The sequence below is a fragment of the Capra hircus genome, chromosome 27 (assembly GCF_001704415.2).
Source record: "Capra hircus breed San Clemente chromosome 27, ASM170441v1, whole genome shotgun sequence".
Lineage (NCBI taxonomy): Eukaryota > Metazoa > Chordata > Mammalia > Artiodactyla > Bovidae > Capra > Capra hircus.
The window spans coordinates 30,769,018-30,787,767 of NC_030834.1; the positions used below are offsets into that span (position 1 = coordinate 30,769,018).

General features: G+C 48.0%; 1 protein-coding gene across 4 annotated transcripts in view; it reads left to right on the top strand.

The window, feature by feature from the left end:
- Positions 1,648-18,750, top strand: part of ENPP6 (ectonucleotide pyrophosphatase/phosphodiesterase 6) — a 79,712-nt gene continuing 62,609 nt past the window's right edge. For 2 of the 4 annotated variants that reach the window (XM_013975399.2, XM_013975396.2), the window contains exon 1: positions 1,648-1,941. In XM_013975399.2, coding sequence (XP_013830853.2) covers positions 1,701-1,941 — 241 coding nt within the window. In that variant the 5' untranslated portion in view covers positions 1,648-1,700. The remainder of the gene's footprint in view (positions 1,942-18,750) is intronic. The other 2 variants (XM_018042101.1, XM_005698709.3) reach the window with 1 other exon arrangement.

Below are 18,750 nucleotides of genomic sequence, written 5' to 3' on the forward strand. Positions count from 1 at the left end.
GCACACACACCACCACCATTCCCCAACCCCCAGGTGAAAGAACTTGGGTCCTAGAGGTGGCATCCTGGGTTCCTGGGGATGCTCCCTTCTCCCGTGTGGCTGATCCATCTCCAGCTACCCCAGCTTTGTCCATCCCCTTCTAACCCTTCAGACCTGGTCCCATCACAGAGAGGCAGAGCCAGATGGGCCCAGCCAGGTCAGCAGAGGCCGGGGATTCTTGGAAGGCTCAGAACATTCCCTTCCTGGGAGGGAGCAGAGGATGTGAGCTACTGCAAGGGGCTGCAGGGAAGTGCCTAATACCCCCATGCCTTCCCAGGCGGGAGAGAGCCCTGGGCGGGCCCTGAGGGGAAGGTGAGCCCTGAACCCAGAGTGCTTCTGGAGTTCTTCTCCTGTCTCTATTCCCACCTCGCTGCTCCAGGGTTCACCTGCAGCAGGAACGAGAGGTCTCTGTGGTTGGGAAGACCACGTGATGAAAAGACAGGGCAGGGACCCAGGCTTAGCTGCCTCGAGGATTCAGTTGCCAGGGAGCCTGAGGGCTGCGCCTCCAGTGTGGGGATGGAGCGGTGGGGTTCCAGGCCAGCTCTGCCTCCAGTGCTCTTGGCCCCAGATCACCGGGGATGGAGGGAACTGGTCCCAGTGAGTGCTCTCGCACTATGTCCCCAGAGACCTGGGGCCTGTGGCCCATAGCAAGGTCAGTGGGCAGGGCCCTGGTCCCTCTCCCCATATTAAAAAAACAAGAACTCGGGATCCTCAGCCACTGCGGGAGGTCCTAGAACCAAAAGAGACTTCCCCAAATTTGTCTGCACTCCCTGAGGAGGTGGACGGGCTCGAGGGGCCACTGCTGGTACCGAGGCTCAGGTTCCTAGTAGAGTTCAGGGGAAGGAGGGAAGTCCACTCTGGGGCTCTTCACTGGTCGCCATAACTGTCGACTAAAAAAGATGCACTCTGTGAGCGTTGTGAGTTAAGTTTTATTTGGGGTAAAATGAGGACGGCAGCCTGGAGACAGGGCCTCTGATAGCTCTTGGAAACTGCTCCAAAGAGGTCAAGGGGACAAACAGTGTATATGTGATTCTGGCAAAGGGGGAGTACATGCTATCAAGCACATATTTTTTGTTTTTTTTTGTTTTTTCTGGTAGAGTTTCTTCTGTTCTCGTGGAGCTTCTGCTAGTCACAAGATATAGTAACTAGCAGATGGATTTTAGTGCTTTTCTGGATATGAGGAAACAACTGGATATGAGGGTAAACCAGCTCCTGAAAATATCTGACCACCATCTGAAGACCTTCCCTGCCAGTTTCCTGGTGTAGAGTGCCTCATTCCTGACCTCCACCCTAGACTCCTTGGCGGGGGGTAGGGTGGGGGGTGTCAGAGGTCAGCCGCTGAGCAGCACGTGACTTCACCATTGTAGAGGTACAATAGGTGGCAAGCACCCATGGCAAGTGCCCCATTGTGGCTGATGGATTGCACTCTCTCTGTCCCCTGGTATTTATTCCGGGTGGTTTGGGAACTTGACTTCTCTGAAGGAGACCATCTCCAGACTTGCTAGTAAAGGGTGAGCCTAGATGTTTTTTAAAAGGGGGTGCTGTACCTTTAAATTCTGAAAGTGAACTTGGCTCAGGAAGGCCAGTAGTCAAGGTCCAGCCCCTAGAAGAGAGAATAGCTGCAGACTCTGCATCCTCGGCTGGGGCAGGCTCCTGGCGGCATGGCAGGGAAGCTGGGGGTCCTCTTGCTGGCCCTCGTGCTCAGCCTGGCGCAGCCAGCCTCGGCCCACCGGAAACTCCTGGTGTTTCTGTTGGATGGCTTCCGAGCAGACTACATCAGCGATGAGGCCCTGGAGTCCTTGCCCGGGTTCAAAGAGATTGTGAGCAAAGGGGTCAAAGTGGATTACTTGACCCCGGACTTTCCCACTCTCTCTTATCCCAATTACTACAGCCTCATGACCGGTGAGTACCCTCCCCTCCTCTGGGTGCGGAGGGCGGGCTGGAGTCCTTCAGGAACAGTGAGCTCCTGGCATTAGAATCGTGTTTAAAGGTTCAGTCTGCTTTCATCTTTGGGGACCCCAGGGATAGGCAAGAAGTATGTGTTCTCGGCTGAGGTTCCTTTTTTTGTGTGTGCATGAATGTGTTATTTTCCTAAAGTTATTCCCTGGGACCTGTTTTGGCTTCGCAATGTGGAGAACAGAGGACTCTACGATTAGACGATGGTTAAAGTGGTTATTTGTTTTGCAAATTAAAAATTCTAGCCAACTCCGTATTTTCTAAGTTGAAATTTAAAAAGCCGACAGGTCTTCGTTTGGATCAAATTCCTTCTGTCCCTTTTGCTCTGCAGTCATCTGTCATCCTGGAACTGTTGTGGCTTATTGGGCTATGAAAGTTACACGTGGGATTCCTGTATGACTTGGAGGGAGTATTCAGGTTATATCCTAAAGTGTTACTTAGCAACACTACTTGCTCCTTCTTTTGCCTTTTTGGGCCAGGTAAAATGACATGGAGAAGAAAAAATTGATGCATAGTTCAGATTCCTGTTTTTAACTTCTAGCATCTGTTAAGAAAACAAAACCCAAATCCCCAGCTCACCCAAACTGGGCCAGTGTTTGGGAAAGTTGACTTTTGCCTAAAGATGACTTTCACCTGGGATTGCAGGCACGCTGAATGTGATTCCATGAATTTGATCCTCTGTCTGTGTCATAGAATGTACACCCTGATGGCACAGTGGGATTCCTAGCTTCCAGTTTGTTTACCAGTTAACCATTGCAAGGGCCAGCAAGAGGCGCTCAGAAAGAATTTAGCAAACTGTTCAAGGACGCTGGTGAGAATGCACTGTAATTGATGATGCTTCTGTAGGACTTAGCTCTGTGCTCTGAGCACAGGGAAAAGCTCCATGAATTATGTTAACAGGAAGGGAATGAGAACGAATTATGTTAACAGGAAGGGAATGAGAACTCTGGTACCTCATTATGGATCTTCACAGAACAGGCAAAGCCCCAGGATTCGGGAAAGACAAATTGCTATGTCTCTGACTTCATACATGGAGACCAAACGCATGTGTGCATAAAAATGCTGTAAGATGAAGGAGGGGAGAGAGTTTGGGAATTAGAAATAAGGGCATGGAGAGGAAAGAAAATCCAGACTGCACACAGCAAGGAAATTATTTGCCCATTTTAAGACGTCTCCCTCCAACAGACAGACGATGAGCATCTCTAAGATCTTCTGGTCCTCACTTGGCACAGCTCTCCTCTTGCGGGGAAGGAAGCCGTTTGCTGGCTGCTGGGCCACACACAGATGCTATTGTGTGTCACAGCCCGGCTTCCACTCCGTCTGTCCAGGGTTTTCACACCCGCAGACCACCCCCCACACCAGTTGTCTTTCAGAGCCTTGCCGGGAGACTCAATTCACAAACTGCCACGCGCACTTTTCTCAGTCTCAGTAAAAGATGAACAAAATCCAGTCTGAGCAAGCCAGACTCCAGTGAGCAAAAAGGGACCGTTACAGTCTCCGTGGAGGAGTCAAGCCAGTGACACGACCCTTTGTTCGTCAGACCCCCCTCCCCGTTCCTGATATCCCTGCAAGGACTAATTGGCACAAAGTGTTAGTCATGCAGACGCTTTCTTGTCAGGCTGTGGGTATAGTCTGGTTATGACAGAAGCGCTCTTTTCGTGGGGGGACAGTGCAGATCCCAGGAATGTTTGACAGAGACCTCTTTACTTTCAAACTTGCAGGCTTCAGGAGTTGCAACCCTAGGGCTCCGTTGTTGCTGCTTCTGGGCTCCAGAGCACAGACTCAGCAGTTGCGCCTGGGTTCAGTTGCCCCGCGGCACGTGGGATCCTCCCGGACCAGGGACTGAACCCGTGTCTCCTGCATTGGCAGGCAGATTCTTTACCACTGAACCACCAAGGAAGCCCCCACCTCTTACTTTATGGAAGCAATATTATGTGTAGGCTGTGTCCTGCAAGACATGTTCATGTGCAGATGTCTTTGGGTGTGGCTTGTCTTATACACGCTGAGTGGACGTAAGGCTTGGAGCAGGACTACGAGCTAGGCAATGCCCGGCCATGAGGCTGCTATCATGTCCACTGCCCTGGAACTGACTCAGGGTGAGAGCTAGACTATTTTCCCCAATGTCCATGCTTATTTTTCCACCTGATATTGAAAGATTCCTCTCTCTCTCTATATATATATATGGAAGGATATATCTGTTAGGAAGTGCACTTAGGGTTTGAGCGTTTGAGCATTTTATGAACCAACAAAAGAATCACGCTAGATCCCTTTGGTACTGAAATACACACTGTCTTAAGGTTCCTCAGAATTCCTAAGACGGACTATGATCTCACTTCCTTACGTGAATTATTGACCACAAGACATAACGCCCTTGGTGTTCTCTTTGCATAATGAGGAATGGTGGGTTACTGGAAAGAACTTGGCCTTGAAGCTGGGAGAGAAGCTGCTTGAAGCTGTGGTGGGAGTCCTCGCAGGGTCGGGAAGACTTCAGGCACAAGTCATCACAGTGCCGTGAACCTCCGTTTCCTTAGTTTCTGGGCCCCGATCAGGCCAGAATCTCAGCTGCTGCCAGAAGCAGGCGTGAAATGAGAGAGGGGCAGGACTGGCACTTCCTGGGAGGCCTGTGTGTGCTGCGTGTGTCGTGTGCTCAGTCATGCCTGCCTATTTGCGATCCCATGGACTGTAGCCCTCCAGGCTCCTCTGTCCGTGGGATTCTCCAGGCAAGAATATTGGAGTAGGTTACCACTTCCTCCCCGAGGGCATCTTCCCGACCCAGGATCGAACCTGAGTCTCTTGCATCTCCTGCACTGGCCAGAGGACTCTTTACCACTAGCACCACCGGGGAAGCCCAAAATGTGTTTGCAGCAGGACAAATGTGGCTCCCCGGTGGCTCAGCGGTGGAATTTGCCGGCCAGTGCAGGAGATGGAAGAGACTCAGGTTCGATCCCTGGGTTGGGAAGATCCCCTGGGGGAGGAAATGGCAACCTACTCCAGTATTATTGCCTGGAGAATCCCATGGACAGAGGACCCTGGTGGACTACAGCGGGGTCACATAGGGTCACAAGGAGTCGGACACGACTGACTGAACTACCAAATAAAGTGCTGGGAGACTGGGTGCTTCCCTCCAGACACCTGAGGGCATCAGTGGCAGGGCTGAGATCAGAGGGCAGGCTTCAGAGGCCCAGATGTCACACAGGAACCAGCGTGGCGCTGACTCCAGTCCTGGTATGTCCTGAGGTGGTGCGTGTGACCTGGGGTCCACGAACAGAGGTCTCCTTATGACCAGCCCAGGAGGCAGCCGGAGCCCGGACAAAGGCGCTTGGTTAATCATCTACTGGAATCAAGGCAAAACCAAGAAATTTAACTACTTAGAATTAAAATCTGTGCTGGTACAATTCTGACCGCCCTCCTAGAAATGCCACCTGAAGCGAATTCTTCCCAGACTGCAAGGCCCTACATTCTGGAGTGAGGGATTATGGGATAAGGTAAGCTTTCCCTTGCTTTCAAGAAAATAGCTGATTTAAATTAAAACCAGCTGTCACTTGGGCCAAAGGAAATCAATGCAAATAGTACTTGAGAAATCACTTTTTGGAAAAAGCCCACATCCTCAACCTTCTGCAGAATTCAAGGTTTCACCTGGGGGGTCTCTGTGAGCCTGCAGCACAAGCAGCGTGGACTTGGCCTCCAGGCTCCCTGGCCTCCCCTCCCCTGGATCTATTTCACACATGCTAGTGTATATATAGGGCTTTTTAGGAGGCACATTGGTAAAGAATCTGCCTGCCGATGCAGGAGATGCACACTCAATCTCTGTGTTGGGAAGATCCCCTGGAGAAGGAAATGGCAACCCCCTCCAGTATTCTTGCCTGGAGAATCCCATGGACAGAGGAGCCTGGTGGGCTACAGTCCGTGGGGTCACAAGGAGTCGGACACAACTGAGCACGCATGAGATTGTATATATGTCAATGCTTCCTCCCCCTCTGTGTCCCCTTCTCTGAATCTGTGCTTCTATTCCTTCCCTGCAAATAAGTAAATCTGTACCATTTTTCTGGCTTCCATATATATTCGTGTGTGTTAATACAGGGTGTTTGATTTTCTCTTTCTGACTGACTTTGCTTTGTGTGACAGACTCTAGGTCCATTCACATCACTACAGTCTCGTTCATTTTTGTGGCTGAATAATATTGCATTGTATATATGTGCTACAATTTCTTTATCCATTCTTCTACTGATGAATGTTGATACTTTTATGTCCTGGTTACAACACTAGTTACAATAGTAACTAGTACTGCAGTGATGTACTTTGAGCATCTATTCTTTATGATGGGCTGTAAGTGAAAAGTTTAATTTGAGGCATGCCCTTGGGGCAGAACTTGCTGAATGAGTATGAGTGAATATGGAAGAGCTAAGAGGAAGGGAACCTGAGTCAATTCCAAGGCTACAAGAAATTCAGAAGTCTGGGGCTCCTAGGAGCAGAGATGGCAAAGCTTGGATAGCTGTTTATTTGATGAAGTCAATTTTCATCAGACTAGATTTCAGGTTGGATTAGGATATTCACCTGGACTTGGCCCTTGAGGGGATCGAAGATAGTAGAGTGAAGGAGAGTTCCAGAAACGTGTAGAAAAATGATGGGAGTCCAAGAGAGAAATTGCTCCTGTGGGTCCCAGTGGACCCCCGTACATGGACTTGTCTTTCTACTTGCCCCACAGCTGGTAGAGGATATTTCTCACAGACACACAGTTAAATCTGTCTTCTCAACTGCATGAAATTTTCTCTGAATTTTGTCACTTACTTCCCAGGGACACCTAATGCATCTTTTCACGTTTCCACTGAAAACTACAGTGTGTGTGGTGGATGCTGAGGAGTGGGTGTGTGAGGTGTCCGGGTGGCCGAATCGGTTAGGAGCACTCAGAGGCTCAAGCCTGGAGAAAAAAAGCGCATTCCTAGAATTTACAAAGGTAATCTCTCTTGGCACATCATTATTTCAGCTCCCACAACCAGAGCTGTCTACGCTGAAGTGCCACTTTTCGTAAAGCCTGTTTCTCTTGGCGTCCATGGTGAGGCCAGGGCATTCTTGTTACAAGGGTTCGTCTGGCTTCAAGAAACACATTCCCGGCAGGAGGGGCTGGCGAGGGTGGCAGCAGAGCTTGAAGGCGTGTTGAAAGCCTTTGATTCTGAGCTCAGCAAACCCTCCTTCAGAAGGTTCCCCACACGGAGCCAGGCGGTCTCCACCCCAGGTGGGTCTCCCGTCTCACCCCCGTCTCCCTGCTGCTGACCGATGGGACCGCAGGCTGCTGCTTTGCCACAGAAGAATACTTCAAGTGGATTCAGAGGGAGCCTGAGTCAGCAGGTCAACATTTATTTTAGAGACACTTTCGGCAACACCTACTCGGATTTCAGAGTCCCCATCCCTGAATAAGGCCATTGTGTCCACGGTCTCCCAGGTGGGGACCCCAGGGCAGGTCGGGCTCCTCTGGGTCCTGTGTTGGATCTGGTGCTTGATCATGACCTTCTCCTGTCTTCGGCCCTTTCCCTACGAGGAGAAGGGGCTTGAGAGCCGGGTCACAGAGTCATGCCGGGTACAAGCACCTGGGTGCTCCTGCAGTGCCAGGACAAGTGGGACCTAGAGCAGAGCATCCCAGCCCAAAGGATGGCCTCCCTCAGATACAGGGGGCTGGAAGCTGAGCCATCATTTCCGGTCCTTCCTGCCTCTTCATCCATGCTTGCCACTTGGCCGGCACCCTTCAGCACTCCACTCTGTCTTGGTGGGGCTTCCCTGCTGGATGGATTTTGCTTCTTCCCTCAGCCTCTCGAACATCTGCCGAGATGTGTAAGTTGAAGTAGAGATGGGATACGAAGAAGCCTTCTGTGTAGACTTCATCAAGATCTGGTCAAGGGGGAGGCGGAAGCCTCTAGAAGGTTGTGTGTGGTGGGGGTGGATATGGGGGTGTTTGGGGCTCAGCTCAGCCGTCCTCCCCACTTTCCCGGGTCTGGATGGTCCTCGGAGGATGGCTGCTCTTCTTCAAGAGCCTCAAATAGCCTCCCGAGTTCTGATGGAACAGATAAGAAGGAAAATCATGTTCCAGAGAGTTCATTCTCAGACTGTGTCAACAGCTGCTGAAAGCTAAAATAATCCAATGAAAACAAAATGCTTTTTTTAATTTATCTGACTCTCAACCACCTGTTGGACTTTTGAACCCACCAGCCAGCTGTGTGGTGAATCACGCTTTGGAGATTCTGTCTGTGGACACAGACTGGTTCCTACCCTTCAAATGCGGGGATCACTGGGGTTTGGTCAGCTAGTCGTGAAAGCCTTGAGGGGGTGGAACTCTGGAGAGTGACCTCTTTACTTCCCCGATTTGGTTGGAGGCCTCTCCCAGAACGTCCTGTCCTTGCCTTGGCTGATACCACTTCTTACTTCTGGAAGAGCTCTACTCCCGCCCTCCCTGCAACTCCCCGGCCTCAACCCCAGCCTGGCTGCAGCTGCCCTCCAACCCACCTTTTTCTTTCAGGCCAAAGTAAGATGCCCCCACCCCCCATACCGCCTTGACCCACAGATGGTCACATTTCAGAGCTGGGTAGTGCTTTGACAGCCCATTTTCATTCATTGGCTGACTCCTGGACCACTTACTGTCCAAACCACTTACTGTCCAAACTGAATCTGGTAATTATTACAGCAACATGTAACTTTGACAAATTCATAATGTACATTCGTGTATGATCACTCCTTATGCAGGGCTATGTGAACGTTTTCTAGGTGAGACTGCTCTTCCGAAGGGACGTGTCCTCTGTCTTGGATGAGCTTGTAATGAAGCTGAACAGCTCAGTGTGCGTGGAGTCACAGGCCAGGACAGAATAGGCACAGGATGTGCAGGGACCACTTCTGAGGAGGTTTGCTGAGGTGGTGGTATTTGAGTAAAGCCTGAAGGATGTGGGAAAGTGAAAGTGTTAGTCGCTCAGTTGTGTCTGACTTTGCAACCCCATGGAGTGTAGCCCACCAGGCTCCTCTGTCCATGGGATTTTACAGGCAAGAATACTGGAGTGGGTTGCCATTTCCTTCTCCAAGGGATCTTCCCAACCCAGGGATCAAACCCAGGTCTCCCACATTGTAGGCAGACTCTATCACCTGAGCCACCAGGATCTGAGGGAGGAGTTGAAACCTGGAGAAAAGGCTTGGTGGGGGGTGACTGGCATCATTCAAGCCAAGGGGCAGAGGTGGGAATGATGGAGCGTTTGGAGAGCAGAGCTAGGCTTTGAGACAATTTCTCTGATATTTCTGAGCTGTGTGGGTTTGGACAAGGCTGTCCAAGACCAAGGGGAGAGTTAAGGACCCTGGGAGTCAAGTCTCTGGAGTGGACCTGGGGTCAGGGGTCTGATGGGGAACTGGCAAGACTGAATGTGGACGATCAGAGAGAAAAACAATTTCAGGATCAGATAAGAATTGGACCAGAATTAGGGGAAGATGAATGAGCCCATCTGTGTGTAAAGTGGATCCAAGTTCACAAACTTGAGTACATTGGTTCAGTCACTTCAGTCACTTAGCTGTATTCGACTCTTAGTGATTCCACGGACTGCAACACCCAGGCCTCGCTGCCCATCACCAACTCCTGGAGTTTACTCAAACTCATGTCCATTGAGTGTATTAGAAATTGTGCATTTCTTGATTTTCTTTAAACAAAAAATAATCTAAATCTCTGAGTAGACCTGAAAACATTCTAAGTCAAATAAGCCATAGACAAAAAAGAGATGTATTGTTTGATTCCACTTTGATTCTGTGGTACCCAGAATCGTCAGATTCACAGAGAGAGTGAATAGAAGGTGGTTATCAGGGGCTGAGGGGATAAGGAGTTAATGCTGAATGAGGCGGAGTTTCAGTCTGGGATAATAAAAAGTCCTGGAGATGGCTGGTGCTGACGGCTACACACTCAGAGTGAATGTTCTTCATAAAACTGAACTGCACACTTAAAAGTGGTTCAAGTGGCAAGTTTTATATTATGTATATTTTACTGCAATAAAAAATAAATAAATCTCAGTCTGACTCTGACCTCCATCCCACTGGGCTCAGTGGAGATTCAGTTTCAGTCCCTACTGGGTGGGTGGTGATGTGACCTCTTTTCCTCCTCTATGATTTTGCAAAGGTCCTGGACCACATACCCAGTCCTAAGGCATTCGGACTTCAGCCCTGATCATTAGTCTTCTGAGAGTTTTGTACTTTCAGTTCTTGCATCTAGGTTCACGATACATGTGGAGCTAATTTTTGTGTGTGGTGTGAGATAACTGTTCTGGCACCATTTGTTGAAATACTAATTTCTTTCCTGCTGAATTTTCTTGACATTTTTTGTAGAAAATCAACTGACCGTGAATGTTAGAGTTTATTCCTGGGCTCTCAGTTTAACTCCCTATGTTCGCCCTAACACTAGGACCACACTGTCATGATCGCTGTAGCTTTGTAGTAAGTTGTGAAATTGGGGTGTGTATGTTTTTCCACTTCGTACTTCTTCTTCTTGAAGATTGTTTTGGCTATCTTGAGTCACTTGTATTTCCAAATGAGTTTTAGTATGAGCTTTTCAATTTCTGGGGGAAAAAAAAAAACTCTAGCTAGGATTTTGTTAGGTGTTGTGTTGAATCCATACAACAATTTAGGACGTATTACCAACATAACAGTATTAAATTTTTTGATTCGCAAACATGGGACATCCATTCAGGTTCCAAAGTCTTCACACAATGCTTTATAATTTTCAGTGCACAAGTCTCGCTCTTCTTTTTAAATAATTTCTAGGCATTTTATTTTTTATTTTATTATGAGTGGAATTATTTTCTTAATTTCACTTTTGCAGTGCATGAAAACGGCGGATTTCTGGGCGTTGGTCTTGCATCTCGCTACCTTGCTGAATTTGCTTATTAGCTCTAATTGAATTTTGTGGATTCCTCAGGATTTTCCGCATCGCAAGGATCCACAAGATCCTATTTCCTGCAAATAAAAACAGTTACTTTCTAATCTTGATATCTTCAAATGATCTTTATAATCACCTTGGAAACTATGTAAGGGCAAATTCACAGATAAGAGAACTCAAGTCTGGGGAGGGTAAGCAGCTAGTGCGAGGTTATCTAGCCAGGAAATGGGTAAATCAGGACCAGCACAGAGGACCTCTGCACCCCCTATGCGTTCCTCGGCATCTTCGCCACGCGGCCTCTGGTTGCTGGAGTCAGAATCTGTGATGACGGTGGAGGCCTATGTCTCTGCAGCACGACTGTTGTCCTCCTTCATAACAAGCAGCCAGATTCAGTCAAGAGGGAACAGAATGTGTATTTCCCAAACGCCTACCAGATTTCTACAGCTGTGTGTCTACAGCACTTAGTGTTTGGTGCTTTCAAATAGAATTTCAGGCCATCCTCAGAAAACCCTGTAAGGCAGGCACGGTTGCCCTGGTTTTCTATCGGAGGAAACTGAGGCTGAGAGATATGAAAGCGCTTATTCATGCTCACAGGGCCCCAGGCTGGCAGAGCCTGGGAGCACAGCGTCCTGTGTTCCCGTTGGCACCTCCTGCTGTCAGGGAAGTGGCTCTCAGCGCAGCGCTGTCCTGTGGCCATCCAAGCGTCTGCCCCTCAGCCAGAGACCTTGTAGCTGCATTCGTTAGGCACACCACACACGCCTGCACACACACACTCCACAGTGCCTGTGTCCCTGCCCTTCCAGGCTTCTTCCAGACCAAGAACCTCAGGGACAACTCTGTTTTTAAACCCTCCTTTGTGTGCCTCAATGGACAATGCGAACAATAAGCGCTTCTGGGGTTGAGTATAAAAGAGAGGATTCAACCTCAGACACTTAGCTACTTATCTCAGACGGCCACGGCTGAACAGTTGTACGGCATGGTTTAAACAGGCCTCTTTTGACAAGCCACATCTGGGACACTGACCCAGGCCATCGCAGTGACCCCGGACCAGGTGTTTGTTCGTACACTTGGTTCTGGGGCCTGGGAGGGCCTGGTGGTCCCAGTGAGGGCAGGGCCCTCCCCCTCCAGTGTCTCAGTACCCTGACACTTGGTAGGAACCCAGTAAGCATCCCTTTGTGTTTGTTTTAGAGTTACTTAGGACTTCCCTCGGACACGACTGAAGCGACTTAGCAGCAGAGCAGCAGCAGCAACACTTCCCTGGTGGCTCAGATAGTAAAGAATCTGCCTATAATGCAAGAGACCTGGGTTTGATCCCTGGGTCGGGAAGATCCCCTGGAGAAGGGAATGGCACCCCACTGCAGTATTCTTGCCTGGAGAATCCCATGGACAGAGGAGCCTGGTGGGCTACAGTCCATAGCGTCCCAAAGAGTCAGATACAATTGAGCAACAAGCACTTTCACTAAAGTTACTTGGAAACTGCTTTATCCTCAATACTCACCCCATTTCTTTTTAAATTCTCTTTGCCATCACACCCCCTCTTCTTACAGAAAGGCAGCCCCCGAGGCTAGGCCATCATGGGGGAGCTTTGTAGTTTCACAGTGGATGAAAAATCCAAATGGACGTTGCAAACACTGCCTAAAACTCAGCCCGACAGCCCCCTTCTCCCCAGCCCCAGTCCACACCAGTTGAGGATAGGTTTCCGAAATGCAAAGCAGAAGTGTGTATAATTAAGTATTTTGCACACTCTGTCAAATATTTTAAGAAGTGAGTAGATAGCCAATTGGAAACTCCTTATGATTTACCTTTTTGCTAAATTCCAAACCGGGGAGGACTGCAGCGCTCTGGTGGCTTAAAACAACTTCTGTCTTCTTCCCAAGAGATTTTAGGTTTGGGAGTTTAAGTCATTTATAACCAGGAGTCTGGAAAAGTTTTCAGAAATAGCAGTTCCCTCGGGCGAAGGGTGTGAGGTAGAAGGTATCCTTTTTACCCGGCTTCCACCTCAGTGGTTTCAGGTCAGCAGAATACGAATTTCTTAGTAATGTGAAATAGAAAGGCGGTGCTTCTGCCAAAACAAGATGACCTTGTGTTTGACTTGGCCATGTCTTTCCGGTCAAAGCCATGTGTAACTGCCTGTCCCATCGCACGAGTCCCCGCCCTCTCCGCATCTGGGCGCCCACCCTGGTGCTGGCCAGCTCGGCACGCTGGGTGTGGCGCGGGCGCTTCCTCTCTGCCGTTGGCGTCTTCTTCGTGAGAAGGGTGACAGATTAGAAGCAGGAGGTATTAGTTCCAGTCCAGCTACGGCGCCTTCTAAACCCTGTGGCTTCCAGGTCTTTCTGGGCTCAAGCTTCTTTCCTGAAAGAAAAAAAATAAGGGGCTGAGGGCTCCAAGTGTTAGTCGCTCAGCTGTGTCTGACTCTCTGCGACCCCATGGACCGTAGCCTGCCAGGCTCCTCTGTCCATGGGATTCTCCAGGCCAGAATACTGGAGTGGGTTGCCATGCCCTCCTCCAGGGGATCTTTCTGACCCAGGGATCAAACCCAGGTCTCCTGCATTGTAAGCAGAGTCTTTACCATTTGAGCTATAGGGAAGCCCCCTCTGAGCTTGAGGGCTCCAAGGAGTGGGTTTAAATGCTGTGACGAGGTCCTCTGTCTTATCTATCATCATGATCACTTCTCTCTTTTTTTAAAATGCAAGTTCTTCTTTTTAAAATTTTATATTTATTATTTGTTTGGCTCAACGTTGCATTGAGCAGCATGTGGGATTGCAGTTCCCCAGCTAGAGATCAAATCCGTGCCCCCTGCACTGGAAGGGTGGAAAGTTAACTGCTGGACCACCAGGAGTGTCGTCCCCTGCTGTGACCAGTTCCCCTCTGTTTCCCCTGGAACTCTCCGACCTTGATGCATGTCAAAGGGAGGAGAGTGGTGTTGCCCCATGCGCCCTCTGGACAACTGTTGCTACTGAACCCAAAGGGCACTGCAGCTGTGGTTGGCATTTGAAGCCAGACAGCCATACACTTACTTTTCAAAGGATGAATATTGTTTTTATCCCCACTCCTTGCCCTGTTAAGATTCATAGTTATGATTTTTTTTTTTAAGGACTACCAGAGACCCTGTAAAAATGGTATCATCTTCTTTTTTATAATAATGTTATTTATTTATATCTGGCTGTGCTGGATCTTCATTGCTTTTCTCTAGTTGCAGCGAGCAGGGGCCACTCTCTAGATGCGGTGCGCAGGCTGAGTGCAGTGGCTTCCTTGTGAAGCTCGGGCTCTAGGGTGTGTGGACTTCACTAGTTGCCACAACGTGGGCTCAGGAGTGGTGGCTCTGGGCTGCAGCCCGCAGGTTCAGTAGTTGTGGCCCAGTGGGCTTAGTTGCTCCGACTTGTGAGATCGACCCTGGTCAGGGATCAAACCCGAGTCTCCTGCATTGGGAGGTGGATTCTTCACCACTGAGCCACCACCAGGGTCGCCCCCAGAGTATGATTTTAAAAAGAGGGAAATTCACCTGGTTTAAGGTAGGATTAGGGAGCGGGGTACGGAGGGAGGGGGTTAGAAACCTCGGCCAGAAAGTTGTACTTAAAATCACATCCTTCACTACCAATTTCCTTGAGGAACAAAGTTTAATAATTCTTTGGGGAAAAAAACTAATGGACTCCATGCCCCTGTGTTTCACTGGAGAAATCCCTGCATAGAACCGTGGCAAGGAAAGAAGGGCAGCTAGGGAGCAATTCGAGGCGTAATCTTGAGGAGCTATTTATTATTAATGTATCGACTTCAGCCCACTCTTCCAGCACGGGGCCTGCTGGCCGGCCGGGCACTTGAGGCTGCTGGGTTCTGAGCCTCTGAAGCAGCCTGACTGCCAAACCTTCTAATAGCAACATTCAGGGCCATCTTTCAGCCTCTGTGGAATTTATCTTTTGACCATCCCTGCCTTCAACAGACGCTTCATTGGATTCTAAGTTTCCTCCCTCATCTCAATCCACCCTTATACGAAGTTCCACTGACTTCTCTTCTGCTAACCCCTTCACACAGAGCCTCCAGTGAAGGCTTGTTCACTGGTCTTTGCTTGTTCTCTGGTCTTTGCTTATCCCCTCTCCCCATTTCGGTGGTCTCATCCTTCATGAGGTCTCACCCCTCATGCACATTTACTGTTGACTCCCATTTGTCACCACCTCTGCCCCAGATCACCACTAATCTACTTCATGTCTTTTTAGTTTTGCCTTTTATGGATATTTCTCATAAACGGAGTCTTTCAATACATGGTTCCTTGGTCCTTGCTTCTTTTACTGAGCATACTATTTTTGAACAACAGACTGGTTCCAAATCAGGAAAGGAGTGCGTCAAGACTGTACATTGTCACCCTGCTTATTTAACTTATATGCAGTGTACATCATATGAAATGCCAGGCTGGATGAAGTACAAGCTAGAATCAAGATTGCTGGGAGAAATATCAACAACTTCAGATATGCAGATGACACCCTTATGGCAGAAAGCAAAGAGGAACTAAAGAGTCTCTTGATGAAAGTGAAAGAGGAGAGTGAAAAAGTTGACTTGAAACTCAACATTCAAAACACTAAGATCATGACATCTCATCCCATCACTTCATGTCAAATAGATGGGGGAACAATGGAAACAGTGAGAGACTTTATTTTCTTGGGCTCCAGAATCACTGCAGATGGTGACTGCAGCCATGAAATTAAAAGACGCTTACTCCTTGGAAGAGAAGCTATGACCAACCTAGACAGCATATTAAAAAGCAGAGAGATTACTTTGCCAACAAAGGTCCGTCTAGTCAAAGCTATGGTTTTTCCAGTAGTCATGTATGGATGTGAGAGCTGGACTATAAAGACAGCTGAGCAACGAAGAATTGATGCTTTTGAACTGTGGAGTTGGAGAAGACTCTTGAGAGTCCATTGGACTGCAGGGAGATCCAACAAGTCCATCCTAAAGGAAACCAGTCCTGTATATTCATTGGAAGGACTGATGATGAAGCTGAAACTCCAATATTTGACCACCTCATGCGAAGAGTTGACTCATTGGAAAAGACTCTTGAAGACAGGAGAAAGGGACAACAGAGGGTGAGATAGTTGGATGGCATCATCGACTCAATGGACGTGAGTTTGGGTAAACTCCGGGAGTTGGTGATGGACAGGGAAGCCTGGTGTGCTGCAGTCCATGGGGTCGCAAAGAGTCGGACACAACTGAGTGACTGAATTGGACTGAACTGTTTGTGAGGTTCAGTCACCAGGTGGCAGGTGTCCACAGTTTGTTCCTTTTAATTGGCGAGTAATATTCCATCATATGGCTATCCCCCAGGTTTCTATAATGAAAAAGTCTCAAAGCTACAGAAATGCTGAAATAGTATTACGAGTATCTGTGTGCTGTGCCTCTCTGTTAACATTTGGCACGTTTGCTTTTATGCTCACATGGGAAATACAGGGTTCTGTTTTATTTTGGCTCCTGTGCCTGCTGAATCAGCTGCAAGTCAGTTTCTGGGACTTCCCCGGTGGCCCAGTGTTTACGACTCTGTGCTTCCCCTGCAGGGGGCATAGGTTTGATACCTGGTCGGGGAACTAAGATCCCAGGTGCCACATGGTGCAGCCAAAAATAGAATGTCAGTGGTTAATATCATGACACTTTACCCGCCGCCATCACCCCACCCCCACAAATAATGCAGCATGTCTAGGATATAATTCCATATGACCACAATTATTTTCAGATTTTTCTCCATTGCCAAAAAAAAAAAATCCTTTATAACCTTTTCTGAAATGAAAAATCTAATCACGGTTCAAGCAGTCCACTCAGCTGCCATGCTTCTTTGCTCTCCATCAAGGCTGACGTCCCTGCCTTTTTGTTTCCTTTGGACTTCCACTATGTTGACATTCTTGAGAAGCCCATGGCCGTATTTTAGATTGGTCTGACTTTTCTTCACAGTTAGATTCATTAAAAGCTTTTTTTTGGCAAGAATACTGCATTTTTAAGAATCCAAATTGGGACAAGGGGTCATCCAAGTTAGGACAGCGTGACAAGTGTACAGAGTTCTAAGATGTTGGGACTTTTGTAGAAGAGGGTCCACGCAACTCTCCCTCTGGTCACCCCACAGATGTGACACGCCGCGGCTCTTTGCGGCCCTTGTTGGGTGGTTCTCACAGGCTTTTTTACCTTGAGGTTCACAGGGAGTTTTGTCGTAGCTGTTGTCCATGGGATGTTGGTACTGCAATTTTTGTCTTTTGCAGGGGCGGGGGTGGGGTTTGGTGACATTCAAAAATCTGTGCAAATCAAGAAGATACTTTTGAAAATGAAAAAAGTTGCCGAGAATCAGAAACAACAGCTATGAAGCAGAACTGTCCTGAGAAAATGCTGCCCGTGACCCAGAAATCCTGGTCCTAGGTACAGATAGACTTTGAAGATGTGGATTTTCATCATTCTCATTGTGGGTTTTTTTAGTATAAATTTTGGTATTACAACTTAACCTTCTTTAGGACTTCCCTGGTGATCCAAGGGTTAAGACTTCGCCTTTAATGCAGGAAGTAGGAGTCTGATCCCTGGTTGGGAAGCTAAGATCCTCACAGGCCTCGAGGCCAAAAAAACCATAAAACATAAAACAACAGAAACAATATTGTAACAAATTCAATAACGACTTTAAAAATGGTCCACATCAAAAAAAAGTCTCAAAAACTTTTAACCTGCTTTTTAGTATGTTGGGTCTCATGTCTAAGGATTCCTATATTTCATCAGTTTGGGAAAGTATCAGCCATTATCCCTTGTAATGTTGCCCTTCCTCCCATCCCCCTGGTCTTCCTTCTGGAGCTCTTCACTGATGTAACGCAGAACTTCCCACTCTAGCCTCATCTCTTGCCTTTGTCTTAGTTTCCCACGGCTGCTGTAACAAATTGCCGCAAACCAGGTAGCCTAAAACAACAGAAGTTTTTTCTTTCACAGTTCGAGGGTCCAAAACTCTAAGCTCGAGATGTTGGCGGGCTTGGTTCTAGAGGCTCAGAGGGAGGAAGTTCCGTGCCTCTCTCCCAGCTCCCAGCGCCGCCAGAACTCGTTGGTGTCCTTGGGGCTTGTAGTCATCACTCTGATCTCTGCCTCCATCGTCACGTTATCCTCTCCTTCTGTGCGACTGTGCGTCCTCTTATAAGGACACTTGGATAATCTAGGATGGGCTCATCTCAAGATCCTTAATTTCACCTGTGGAGAACCTTTTCCTAAGTACAATCACATCCACAAACTCTGGGGGGATGTACCTTTTAAGGAGCCACCATTCAGCCCACCACAGTCTTTCTTTCGTATTTTGATCTCTTTCTCTTTAATCTCTTTCCTCTGGGTCATTCAATTATATCTTCAGTTTCACTATCTTTTCAGCTGTGTTTATTCTGTGATTTATCTTGCCACCAAATTTAAATTTAAATGATTATATTTTTAACGTCCAAAGTTCTATCTGATTCTTTCTTAACCCTGCCGGGTGATTTTTGATAGTCTTTTGTTCCTTGATAATGTTGATTCTCTTTTACTTCTTTAAACATGTCATAAAGCTTATTTCATATTCTAAATATGATAATCCCCAAACTCTAAAGCTCTTGGTGCTAAATTTGTGGTTTATTGTTTCTGCTGATGTTCACAATTGCCGGGGCCCAGCCCCGGTGGATCCAGGGAATTCAAAGGATGGATGGAGTCGGCGAGGAAAACTTATTTATTTATTAATATAAGATTAGATTAGGAAGAAATAGTGTAGTAGGAAGATTAAGTGGAGAGAAGAGGCTGATTAACTTGGGTTACATGGAAAACCAATAAAGTTCCAGACAAGGAGCTTGCATCATCTACGTTAGGCCGCCGGCGCCCGTTTGAATATCGGAGAGTGCCCC